An 11,983-nucleotide genomic window follows, 5' to 3' on the forward strand; every position below is an offset into this window, starting at 1 on the left:
TGTAATTTCAAATACAGGAGTTTTTATTAACTCTTCAGAATGAGGGGAGATAGTAAGGACAGTTGGATACAGTCATGTAGGGGGCAAGAGGAAGTTACATATTTTATTAGTATTGTTGAGAAGGTAAATGAAGTTAGGAGTCGTTTCTGAGTGTTGTGGGTTCTGCTGGGTTTTTTTTTTTTTTTGTGTGTGTGTTCTGAGCTCACCAAGAAGCTTGCATGTTAAGAGTAACTTTGCATAAATGCTGATTTATACTAGGACGAAAAATCTAAATATCTTGCAGCTGTATCTTTATTGGTGGTGTTTTCTTTAAGCATTTAGAGAATATGGGTTCTGAATGCTGCTTGACTCTTGGTGAGAAGTTAAAAGTCTAAAATTCCTCTCTCAACTTACTCCAGTGGTGAACCTGAATACTTTTAAAAAGGAAAATGGAGCCAGAGCAGAAAATACTTTAAAAAGTATTTTCCATGGCTTATCCATACACCTGACTTAAAATATTTAACTCTGAACTTTTTCTGCTGTGAGAAGGGGAAAAAGATAGAGGTTGACATTTTGCAGTCAAGTTTGCACCGCATGACGATTCTTTCCCATGAAATGAAAAATCTTTTCCTCTTTAGTGTTTCACAGTGAGGTCTGTTAATAAGCTTTTAGGAAAGACTTCTGAAGTATGCTTTTAGCACTTCAGGAATTGAGGTGTCTGGACAACTGTGGGGTTCACTCCCGCAAAACCTTATACTGAAACATGATATTAGTCTTGGTAGACTTGACCAGAAGGCAAATGGCCAACAGTGGTTTTCAGGAGAGGAAAATAGGTACAGGTAAGCACACTGCAACATTTACTTGAAGTTTCTCAAGTGAGAAATAACATACTTCTATAATATATGGCTCAAATATCCTCAGCTAGATATTTTCTAGATGTGAACTTTCATGAGATTTTATTCCAGTACAGTATTCAAGTACATGGTGGTTTATCTTCTTTGCCATGCAGCAGGTAGTTAACAGCTCAGCTACATATTGTGTAAAACAGCATCTGCTGTTTATTGTAAATGAGGCCCAATCTCATCAGTATTTACAGTATTGTAGGAAGTAAGTACAGTGAAATATCATTTCCTATTTAAGTGAAATGATAACATGAACAACATGGTATCAGTCTTGGCATGTTGTTTCTTTCTTCTAGGTTTCTTCAATCTGCTCTGGCATTTGGGAAAGGGACATCACGCACTTCTTGCCTCTAGTCATTCATATTGCTTGTCTGTACTTTTCACCTTTATTTTTATTGCACTCTTTTGAGAAAACAGCCAGAGAGAGAGTTGCACATTGCTTTGTCTCTTGATGGATTTTGGAGTTGCAGGGAAAGGGGGAAGGAAAGGAACTTTCACAGAGGGCAAAGCCTGGGAATTTGAGTTGAGTGAGATCTTCCTTTACTGTTATCTTTTTTAAGCAGTAAACCTTCAGCTTCAGTTGACACTATAAAGCTGGGATGTTAGGGAAGTTATTTTTAATGTAGTCTCTATGTAATTCATGACTTCTGCTATTTGGAAAGGATTATATTTTAAAGTCTATTTCAAAAAATATTTCAAACAGTTGGTATTTAAGGGCAAACCCGAGTGGCTTTTGTGTTATAGGGAAGGCGAAGAAAGGGACAGGGAAGAAAGTATAAATTTTTAGCTGGGAAGAGGGAAATGCAAATTATTTTCTGAAAATATTAGGGATATGGAGTAGTTGCATGTCTGTAAAAAGAAGCATTTGCTAAGAACTGTTAACTTTAGGCTGGGGTGAATAATGCTTGCATAAAAATTAAACTTTTTAGTCTCTAATACTTGTATATCAGAGCGAGTAAAGTAACTCAACTATGTTATCAATAATTGGAGGTTAGAAACATGTAATTCGTATTGTTACATAACCCAGTTAAAAATATGCAAATTTTGCCAAATTTAGTGGTAAGCCTTTTGTGCTACTGAATCTGTAAAGAAATGACTTCTTTTTTGGAACTATATGTCCTGGATGTACTTCACCACATCTGTGGCAAGTATGCTGGATATGACAGCAAAATTATGAAGAATGTGTTCAATGTGGTATTTGGCAGTGGACAGGCTTGGGTCACTAGAGTTTTCTTTAACTTTTTTTTTCTCTTTTATTTTTTTGCCTTTTCAGTCTCATGTGGAGGGATCATAGCGTTAGGGTTGTGTTTGTGTGTTTTGAGATGTCTTGGTTCCTTGTCATTCAGATCTTATTCATGCAGAGTTGGTTTTAAATTTGCATTCTAAATATCTGTATTTGTTTATTTGTAGTAATTTTCATTTTTAATATTTTTTTAGACTAAAGAGGAGAATGTTGAAGTTTAAATATCCATTAAATGTGCGCACCTCTTTCCTTACTATTTTGCATGACTTCTTTCTCTTGGTAAGAACCAAAGTAACCACTGGAAGAACAGCCAAACCAAAGAAAATTTCCCCAAATTTTCTTCTGGGCTTCTGAGATTAGATAGGAAGATTTATTTAGCTGGGAAGCTCTCTTGCTTAAGGGAGTCATGAAAATTTATTTAGGTGGGAAGCTCTCTTACTTAAGAAAGTCATGAAAGTGCAGGTGACTACTGTGAACAAGACTTTGCTTTCAGAGTAAATACAATAAGTGACATGTGCTGCAGTTTTCTTAAGGTGTTTTGCTGTAATTATTTACTTACTATGTAAGTAATTGTTCTACTGTCAGGTAAAGGCGTCAGAGACTCTTGGAAAAGCCAGATTTTGAAAGAGAGGGGTAGGGGCACAGTTTGTGTTCTCTTTAGTAGAATAGTTTATTTTGTAAAAGATTTTTAAGATAAGTCCAGCTTCAAACCTAACACCGCCAAGTTCACCTCTGAACCATGTCCTTAAATGCCACACTTTCATGTCTCCTAAATACCTTCCAGCAGTGGAGACTCAGCCAAGAGGTGAGTGAGAGAATCTGACAGAGAGGGTCAGACCTTGTTTTACAGGTTCCTTGGTACTCTTTGGGCTGTTCTTAGTGGAGCTGTGGGTGGGAATGGGACTAAGGGAGGGGCAGGATCTGGTGCATGTTCTTTGCTTTTTCATTCTTCAGCCTCTGAAACTGCTCAGGCCCTCAGGCTGCTTTTAGAGCTTCCATTGCCAGCTGGTCCTTGCCAGCAGCTGAATATTTCTTGCCCCTGTAGTTTATAAAAAAAAGCAATTGCTATTTTATTGTTTTACTAATAAAGAAAAAATCTCAAATGGGCTTGTAGGATTTGACTACATCAAATAATTTTAACAAAGTGCATTACAAATTTTGGGGACAGAATAATAGTTAAGACATTAGTATGTAAGCTAATGTTGGAGGAAAAAGCTATCTTTAATGTGAAATTTGAGTTGTTACCTGAAAATCTTCTCTTAATGTTATTCCCTCTTAGTAGTTCTGATACAGTTTTGCAGACATTTGAAACAGCTGCTGAAGTGAAACCCTTATCTGTTGTTTGCTGTATAAAAGCACCTTTTTCCCCATTTAGAAGGTGTGTTAATATTAAAAAAAAGCCCCACTTAATTCCTCCCAAAAGAACAACAGCAACGAAAAAACCCCAACCAAACCAACCAACTGAAAAACCAAACAAGCCCCCTGTCACATGAAAACAGGAGGTTTCCTCAAACCCTTCGTGTTTGATTGGTCTCAGACCCTCATGCCAGACCAGTTTGTCAGTGTCCCATTGTGGGGACTCTTCATGGAGTGGTGCTAAGTTGGAGAGCAGTTCTGTGCCAAACAAAGACCCCTCCTGGTTTTGCACACCTTTATTCAAGTGAATTCCCCTCTGCCAGTGGCTGACAGCCCCCTTGAAGGACTCAGGCTTCCAGTTTATGGAATTCCACTCTTTATTAATAAAATTGTGACAGGTTAAGGTTCAAGGATTGCTGGTGATAGCATCTGACTGCAAAAATGTATTCAAAGCAATATGTATTACATAATTATATATTCAAAGCAATATGTATTACATAATTACATAATAGCTCTACTCCCTAACAAAAGTTAGCTCAAAGTTCTCATTTGGTGTGCACAGAACATGGTTCTTACCCAGTGGGCATCCCTGTGGGGCAGAAGACAGGTTCAGCCCATTGGCTGATCCCAGAAGTTGTGATGGAGTCTTTCCTGACTTCTCCCCATTCTTAACTTTTATACTATTTCTTTACATTTAAGTGAAGAAATTAGTATAAAAGTATATACTTTTATACCTATTTAGTGAGGGTTGGAGGTATCTTGGAGGCAGGGAATGTTGGTATAGTATCTGATGTAACATTGGGATGGGAATATGCACCAGTCCTAGGAGAGTGCTTTTGCCATGGTTGATGATTCAACAGCAAGACATCTTCCTTTATCTCCTTTGGGTTTTAGCTGCTCTGGGATTTACCAGCTAAAAATCCTCTGCAAGGATTTCAGCAGAGCCTGGCCATGGTGTCTGCACTCTGCTCCATCCTTCATTTAGGCCCCTTTGGCACATTCTGTGTGGGTGAAATCAGGCACACTGATCTCATTCCATGCAGGGAGAAGCAACTGCATTTTCCTTTATAATTTCCATGTTGTTCCAGCTGTGTCTATAACTTTCCACTTTTCTTTAATTTTACCCCCAGTCTTCTCTCCACCTTCACAACCAACCAACCAGCCAACCAACAAACATTCCCTTGAAATGTCTTCTTAAGCCTACTGGGAATGGGAAAAAATTTGCTAAGATATGAAATTGTCTTAGACAATTTTTTTCTAATTTCTTTTCTGTTAAACAGAACACAGAAAAGGAGAGCATTATCATTGAAATATCAAGTCCTGCTTGTACTGTCTTGATTTTGTATTTTGAAAGACATTATTAATCACACATTGGCTTTTCTGGTATTTGACATTTCAGCTGATAAAGAAATTTTTTTCACTACAAACTGGGCCTTCCATAATAACATTCTCAGGTATGACATTTGAAATATGACTGTATTAATTTAGTTTATGAAGTCAGTTTTAAACACTAAATTATGTTATTTAAGTTTTAAACAACTACAGCACCCCTTATCCCAAAAATGTATGGGCTGATGATGAATATTTGAAAAATAAGAAAGTGGCTTTATTCCTGTTTATACCACAAATGTTAGTTTGGAGTTTTCTTTATGAGTTACTTTTTAATGATGTTGCTACATGGTGTAAAATTATAAAGGCAGCCATAGAGTATCTTGTTCAGGTGAACTAGAATTGAAAGCAGGTGTTACTATAGCTCTGACACAGGAATTAGCAGTTTTCCATCCTCACTCCTTCATTTGTTTGACTTCTATAATCTGCAAACCTGTCTCTACCATTTTACTGTTGGATTACTACAGCATGTATAATTTGGAGGGTTGGAATGACTGTGTTAAAACATAAGGTGTTGCTTGCTAATGCACAGAGGAGGGAAAGAAAAGAGTGACCAGTGTTCTGGGTGAGATGTGTATGGGGCAGGGCAGTTTATGGGCATGCCTTGCTTTGTTCAGTGAGTTTAATGGCTGTTGCTAAATGAGATGGAGTTACTGATTTTTAGCTTATTGTTTCAACTCTTCCTGTATTGTGAAATTGATTTGTTGGTTGGAGTTCTGTTTATTTTTAAGGTACTGAGTTACAGTGCTGCTCTTCAAGGGATGAGAAGATTGTGTCAGTTGTTGGTTTATAAATAGGGCTTGTCTGTGTAGTATAGCTGTTGCTGTTTATTTTCAGGTTCAGGAGAAAATGAATTAAATTTAAAATAGCTTATTGTTTCGGTATACTGCACCTCTAATGTCTCTACTTTGTACATGGTTTGTTTCCTATTTCTGCAAGTGCCAGAACCTATAAAGTTCTCTTCCCCATTGGTTTATGTTCTGCATAGCTTGACATGGTTTTCTAGTGTTTTATGCTGCATAAACAGCTAGCCTTCTACACCAAGCCATAGCTAATCGTTCTAGTAATAATCTGTGATGTTCTTAACCTGCATCTTCAACAGGTTTTTTTTCCCGTCAACCTCAGTATTTAGAAGGTGTTTCATTGTAGAAGCTTGTAGTCAGAAACTCAGATTAAACTTGAGATAAGCACAGCAGGACATATATAGTTTCAGTAGGAAGATTTGTGCTAAAATTTGAATGATTTTATTTTTTTTTCAAGTTGTGAATTATCATAGGTTTTTACTCATTTCTGTCTCTTGTGACAGCATATGAAGTCAGAATACTTCATGTGAAATGGTAAAAACTCTGAAAATATATAATGAGTTTTTTCCTTTGTTTGAAGCATGGTCAGTAAGGAAATTTATTAATCTTTTTTATTTGCTTTTTAATGGTATAGGTAGAATATGGGTTTGTATGGATAACATGCAGGGAAAACCACACTTTTAAAGCTGCACTAAGAAGTAATGAATCTTAAATAATTGATGCTGTAATTGACTGACATGCCTATTATGAATTCACTGAAATATTTTTGTATGCTTTGTATTCCATTACTTGAGTGCCATAACAAATTAAAAGGACATAAAATTATGTAAAGCTTCTCTTTTTTGTCATACCAGCTACAAGAAGGGGACATTGAAAATTCTTCCTTGGAATGAGCAGAAACATCGTGAAGAAGACTGGTGTGAAAAACAAGAATGCAGGTAAGTATATATAAAAGCAAAAATATAAAGAATTTGTTTACTAATTCTTAAAATGTGGGAATTGACCCAGAAAGACTCAATATTTCTGGACACATTAACTTGTTTTTTCAGCTTTCGTAGGGACACTGACTGAGCCAAATAGAAAGCAGAGGTTGTGCAAACCTGGATCTTCAGTAGAGAGCATTCTCTATTATGATCTGTCACATATTTGAAATCTCTTACTAGTTCAGTAGAGAGGATTCTTTCTTTCATGATCTCTCTCCTGTTCAGAATCTTTTAGTAGTTCCTTTGCTGACAAAATCTAACACTCACTGTGGTAGGTTGATCGTATAATTTTCTTTCAGAAGTTTTAGGAAAAAACTGATGTTAAAAAAAAAATAGGTAAATAAATATATACGTAAACATATACTTATTTTTTTAAAGGATGGTTATTGAACCGACTTTGCAAGATGAAGGCCAGTTTCTGTATGAAAAACAACCTGAATTACTGAAGTACAGGACTACTGACCTTTCTGTAGATCTCGTCACAGATTGGTATTTGAGCAGAGCACAAGAAATTGAAGAGTATGCAATGCAGGTGAGAATAGCAGTGAGGAAATGATGGCTGAGCAGCCTTCTTCAACAGAATCCTTAACAGTCTTATGCATATTAATAGGACACTTCTCCCTCAGTAATGTCTGTCTCAGCTTCATTATGGCTTTTGAAGTACTTGTTTTTTCTTCTGCAGTGTACTTAGGCTTGTTCTAAAGTTTACTCAGCCAAATAATTAATCCATAGAAATAAATAAGGAAGCCACTAGATTCTGGTTTACCATAGCAGACAGTAGTTCTTTTGTAATCCATGAAAAGTGTTTCCCAAGCATTTTATGTTTGTAATTGAGGGAGGGAAAGTTGTGCACAGCATGTTGGGAATGTGTTTCATGACCTATCACATGCTGCTGTGTTATGCATATTGAGACATGCCTGTCACACATGTCACTGTCATGTCAGTAAATGGTACTGTCATGATTTCTTCCTGGCAGTTTTATTGTGTTTCTGTGGGACTACTATGCAGCTTATTTCTGCTTGATTTTCTTTATATGTTAAAAGTGTCTGAAGCTCTATTGCACATAAGAACAGAGCTCATCACTTGTGTGCTCTGGTATTTTATTGCTTCTCAAGCCAATTTAGCTGCATGAAAAGGAGGGTGACTGGAAGTATCACTATAGGTTAGTTCTGATTTTTGAGTTCTTCTATTCGACAAGTCTGCACTCCACCAGGGCTCTTTATAATCATAGTTGCCTGTGATCTTAACAACCAATCAGTGGGTATGGAAATGAAAGCAACTTCCAAGGATCAGTTAAATTATATAACATATAAATTAAGTTGCATTCTGCTCTTCAAGACTTATGTCTGCCTTGCTGAATATTTGCAGCCAGTATTGCGTTCTTTGAAAACAAAACAGAACCTTTCATATGAAGGTAGTTTCAGTCACTGGAGAGAGACTGTCATTGGTTTTTATGACGTAAAATACAACAATTAAAATTACTAAATCATGGTCAGCTAGAAAAGTCATATTACACATCAGTTACCTGATTGTCTTAGTTTAGAGCAATCCTTTATATTCCATATGCTGAGATGAGCTGTGTGTGATCTCCAGAAGGACTGATGTTCTAATTTACATGCCTCTATACAATACATCTTGGTCAAAAACATCTAATAATATCGTCCCCTAAGATTAAGCATTTTGTGTGCTCTTCATAAAGCTGAGAAGGGCAATCCATTTAGGAATATGCAGTCCACAAAAACTTCTAGGAACTTGAAATTACCTATTAAGCAACAAGGGAATAAAATAGATGCACAGAAAGGACTCAGATTGAAGTTGGTGTTTGGCAAGCAGTTGTACAGCAGTGTTTTTTGAATTATTTTTCAGGTTGACTGTGCTCTGTCCCTTGTTCGTCTTGGCATGGAGAGGAACATTCCTGGTCTGCAGGTGCTTTGTGACAATCTGATCACTCTTGAGACAGTGGTTTATGAGACTGATGGTGATCGAACTTTGACTTTGAAGGAACTTTTAGAGATGAAGGACATTGAGAAGCTGAGACTGTTGATGAAAAATGTAAGTATTTTGAATAAATCAATAAGTATACCTTGAAATCCAGTAACTCAGATTGCCCTGGATCCTGTGTATATAAAGATGCTCATTTTTCTGGTGAACTCCCATCTATAATTCAGTAAAAATGCTACATTTTCACTGTTCTTTTTTTTTTTTTTTTTTTGTGGTATGGTTTATTTCTTTTTCTTTCTAAAAAAAGCTAAATTTGCTCAGTTTTCTCAAAGACCTACTTTATCCCTGGCTGAGGACTCAATGTTAATAAATCCTACTTGGAAAGCTGTGAATTGCCTTTTCATTGGCCTTTTTTTTTAAGGATCTTCATTGTAGCTCTTGATGATGCTGCAAATACAACAACATTGAATGTGTTGGTTGGATGTTTTTTTGGTGTCTTTAAATATTATCATGAAATTTTTATATTTGCCTCTGCACCAGATGTGTGGTTTTGTCTCTGTACTGAGCTTGAGCATGGAATTTCAGAATAGAAAAAGACCTCTTGGTAGGGTTGAAAAATAGCTAGAGATGGAACAGGGATCTGAAATTCAGAATTCAGTTGAAGAACACATAAGCACCAGAAGAAAATGGGAACGTACTCAGAAATTAAATATAACTCTTTCTTTGGTTTTTTTTTGGGGGGGGCGTGGGTGGGTTGGTCTTTTTTTGTTTATTTGGTTTTGGTTTTGGATTTATGTAGCCACTCATGACTTGTTTTCTGAAATTCAGCAAGAATACAAGCCACTCATGACTTGCATTCTTGCTGAATTGCAGAAAGCAGTGCTACTCTGAAGTGCTTGCATGGTCTTTCACTCATTCTAAGCTGCAGGAGGAAGGCAGGCTTTCCTCACATAATGGGCTCTCCTCCTGTTCTGCTCAGTTTCCCCAAGCCATTTTTGGGTAGCAGGAAGATTGTTTCAGTGGTTCATGATGTAGTGATCTGTTTGTGATAGGTGAAGATAACTGTTTCAGTTATATTGATCAAAAAGGTTCCATTTGTTTTTTGCTTTTCCTGCTTGTTTTGGACCTGTTCTTAGATTTCCTCTTTGTAACTCTTTGTGCTTTCCAGTCCTCAGATGAAAAATATGTGAAGAATGTTTATCAGTGGATGATTCCTTTCCTCCACCGCTGTGAAAACCAGTCCCCTGGTCTTGCAAATACCCTTTTTAAAGAATACTTAGTAACATTGGCAAAGGAAGACTTGACTCTACCTCTGAAGATATTTCAGAATTCAAAACCTGATGTAAGTAAAGAGCTCTGTTGATTCTACTGGTTTCTTTGTAAATTCTTGTCCTGAAGAGGTGAATTCAAAAATAGTTAGTTCATCTAAGTCAGATCATCCTTCTCATCTTTCTCGTTTTCTTGGACCCAAGATTTGTTATGTTTTAGAAAACAGGAATTAAAAAGTTTTTTACCATAAATTTTAGTGCAACTAAACTGTCTTTGATGAGACTGTCAAACTAATGTAATAATGATTCTAGCCTAGTAGAATAAAAAAGATTCTTCTAAGCAATTTCCTGGTGACCTCTTAAAGTAAATTCCTGGCATATTTCCTTTATAAAGAAGTGGATATGAAAGAGTTTAATGATCTCACTTTTTTTCTTGAGGAATTTTACTAGGAGTAGATTTCAAGTTACTTCCCCCCTCTCCTGCCTTCCACAGCAAATGTAAAGAATAAAGTGGGGGCCATTAGAATTGAGGTGAGAGATGAATGAGTAAGGGTTGAAGTTGCCTTCTGTGTGTGTGTTTCATGCTGTTTCTTTGGCTTAAATAATTATTCCAGAGCACACATGCACATATTTGCATGCTATTGCAATGAGTGTATGGACAGAAACCAACCAGCAAAGCACAATCACAGCTCTTTTATGTATGTTGGTACTGTTGTACATATTAAGTAAGTCTGACAAATGTTTGCAGCAGTTGCCTTCTTCTGTCCTGCACCCTTTCCACTTCTCAAATTCAGAAAGGGTATAATTGCATTCCACTGTTCTTTCAAGTGTCTGCACTGCAGAAAACTAGCCAAGATAAGTTTCTGGTTGTGACTTTACCAGGTTGTTAGCAAGAGACCTTCTAATTGCACCTAAGACAGTTTATTTACTTGGACTACACATATTTTTATATTGAAAAGAAAATTAACTGTTGAATTAGAAGCAAGAAATAAAAACCAGTTTACATTCTTTTCTTGTTAGTGCCAGCCAAAAATTATTCCTGATCAGGACCAGCTTATGATTATGGCGTTGGAGTGTATTTACAACTGTGAGCGAGATGACCAGCTCTCTCTCTGCTATGATATTTTGGAATGCCTTCCACAAAGAGGATATGGGTAAACATTTTCAGCTAGTTATTTGTAAATATTTTAGAAATATTAAATATGGATGTTAATTAATGCTTTAAAAAGGGTCGTTAAGTTACTAAAGGGTAGACAGAGTTACTGGAATATTCTATTCACCTCTAAGCTGCTGTTTCTGTAATGTGTGTATCTATAGACTTCTGCTGTGTGCATATTCTACCAGTTACTGCAGCAAAACAAAGGTTAAAGTAGCAGCCTAGACCAAGGCTTCTGTATTGTTTCTTAGACTTTTACAGTCTGATGAATTGAGACCAAATGTTAGTGTTGCCTTACTGGTTTTGTTACAATAGTGGCATCTTGCACTTAACTTAAAAGCAGCAATACGTCCCTGTGAGAGAGGGGAGATAGAAAAAAACCTATTGAAGAAAGTGAAAGCTTGAAGAGGAGATAGGCTGTGATCTGTGAGGTGCAAACTATTCTTCCAGTATCTTTTACATGAAGGAAGGAGAGAGCCTGAGAAAAGTCTAAGGAAGAAGGAAGACCTTTGCTCTTGGGAGACTGAGGGACTCTCTAAATTTTAATTGTCTTTACAGCAAGAAGCCCAACAGTTTTAATATTTGCAAGTAAACATATATTTGTCAGACTGCTTATCTTCATATCTATCTAAGAGGAAATGATAAGGAGTATGTGTATATGTATATATTTAATTGTGTGATATCATTGCAGGCCTGAAACAGATAAAACTAAAACTCTTCATGATGAAGTAGACGAACTGGAACAAATTCTTAGGTATTTAATTTTGCTAAAATAAATAGTGTATTACAGAAATCACTAGGCATAGCCAGGAACTCTTTATGATAAGAAAACTGGAAAAAATACTTAGCTTTTTTTTTTAATGCTGTCCACAAAGTGATCTGGTTTTAATATTTGGAACATAGGCATTTTGAATTGTTGTATCTATTTGAATATTATACATCTTGAGTTTTTTTGTGGGGGAC

The 11,983-nt window shown here is 36.4% G+C and overlaps 1 protein-coding gene across 1 annotated transcript in view; it reads left to right on the forward strand.

Moving 5' to 3' along the window:
- Positions 1 to 11,983, forward strand: part of NBAS (NBAS subunit of NRZ tethering complex) — a 161,429-nt gene that overhangs the window by 38,379 nt on the left and 111,067 nt on the right. Inside the window, exons 22-27 of the mRNA XM_066547200.1 lie at positions 6,527 to 6,610; positions 7,034 to 7,187; positions 8,522 to 8,707; positions 9,765 to 9,938; positions 10,885 to 11,018; positions 11,712 to 11,774. Coding sequence (XP_066403297.1) covers positions 6,527 to 6,610; positions 7,034 to 7,187; positions 8,522 to 8,707; positions 9,765 to 9,938; positions 10,885 to 11,018; positions 11,712 to 11,774 — 795 coding nt within the window. The remainder of the gene's footprint in view (positions 1 to 6,526; positions 6,611 to 7,033; positions 7,188 to 8,521; positions 8,708 to 9,764; positions 9,939 to 10,884; positions 11,019 to 11,711; positions 11,775 to 11,983) is intronic.

This window comes from Molothrus aeneus, chromosome 3 (genome assembly GCF_037042795.1).
Source record: "Molothrus aeneus isolate 106 chromosome 3, BPBGC_Maene_1.0, whole genome shotgun sequence".
NCBI classification, from domain to species: Eukaryota; Metazoa; Chordata; class Aves; order Passeriformes; family Icteridae; genus Molothrus; species Molothrus aeneus.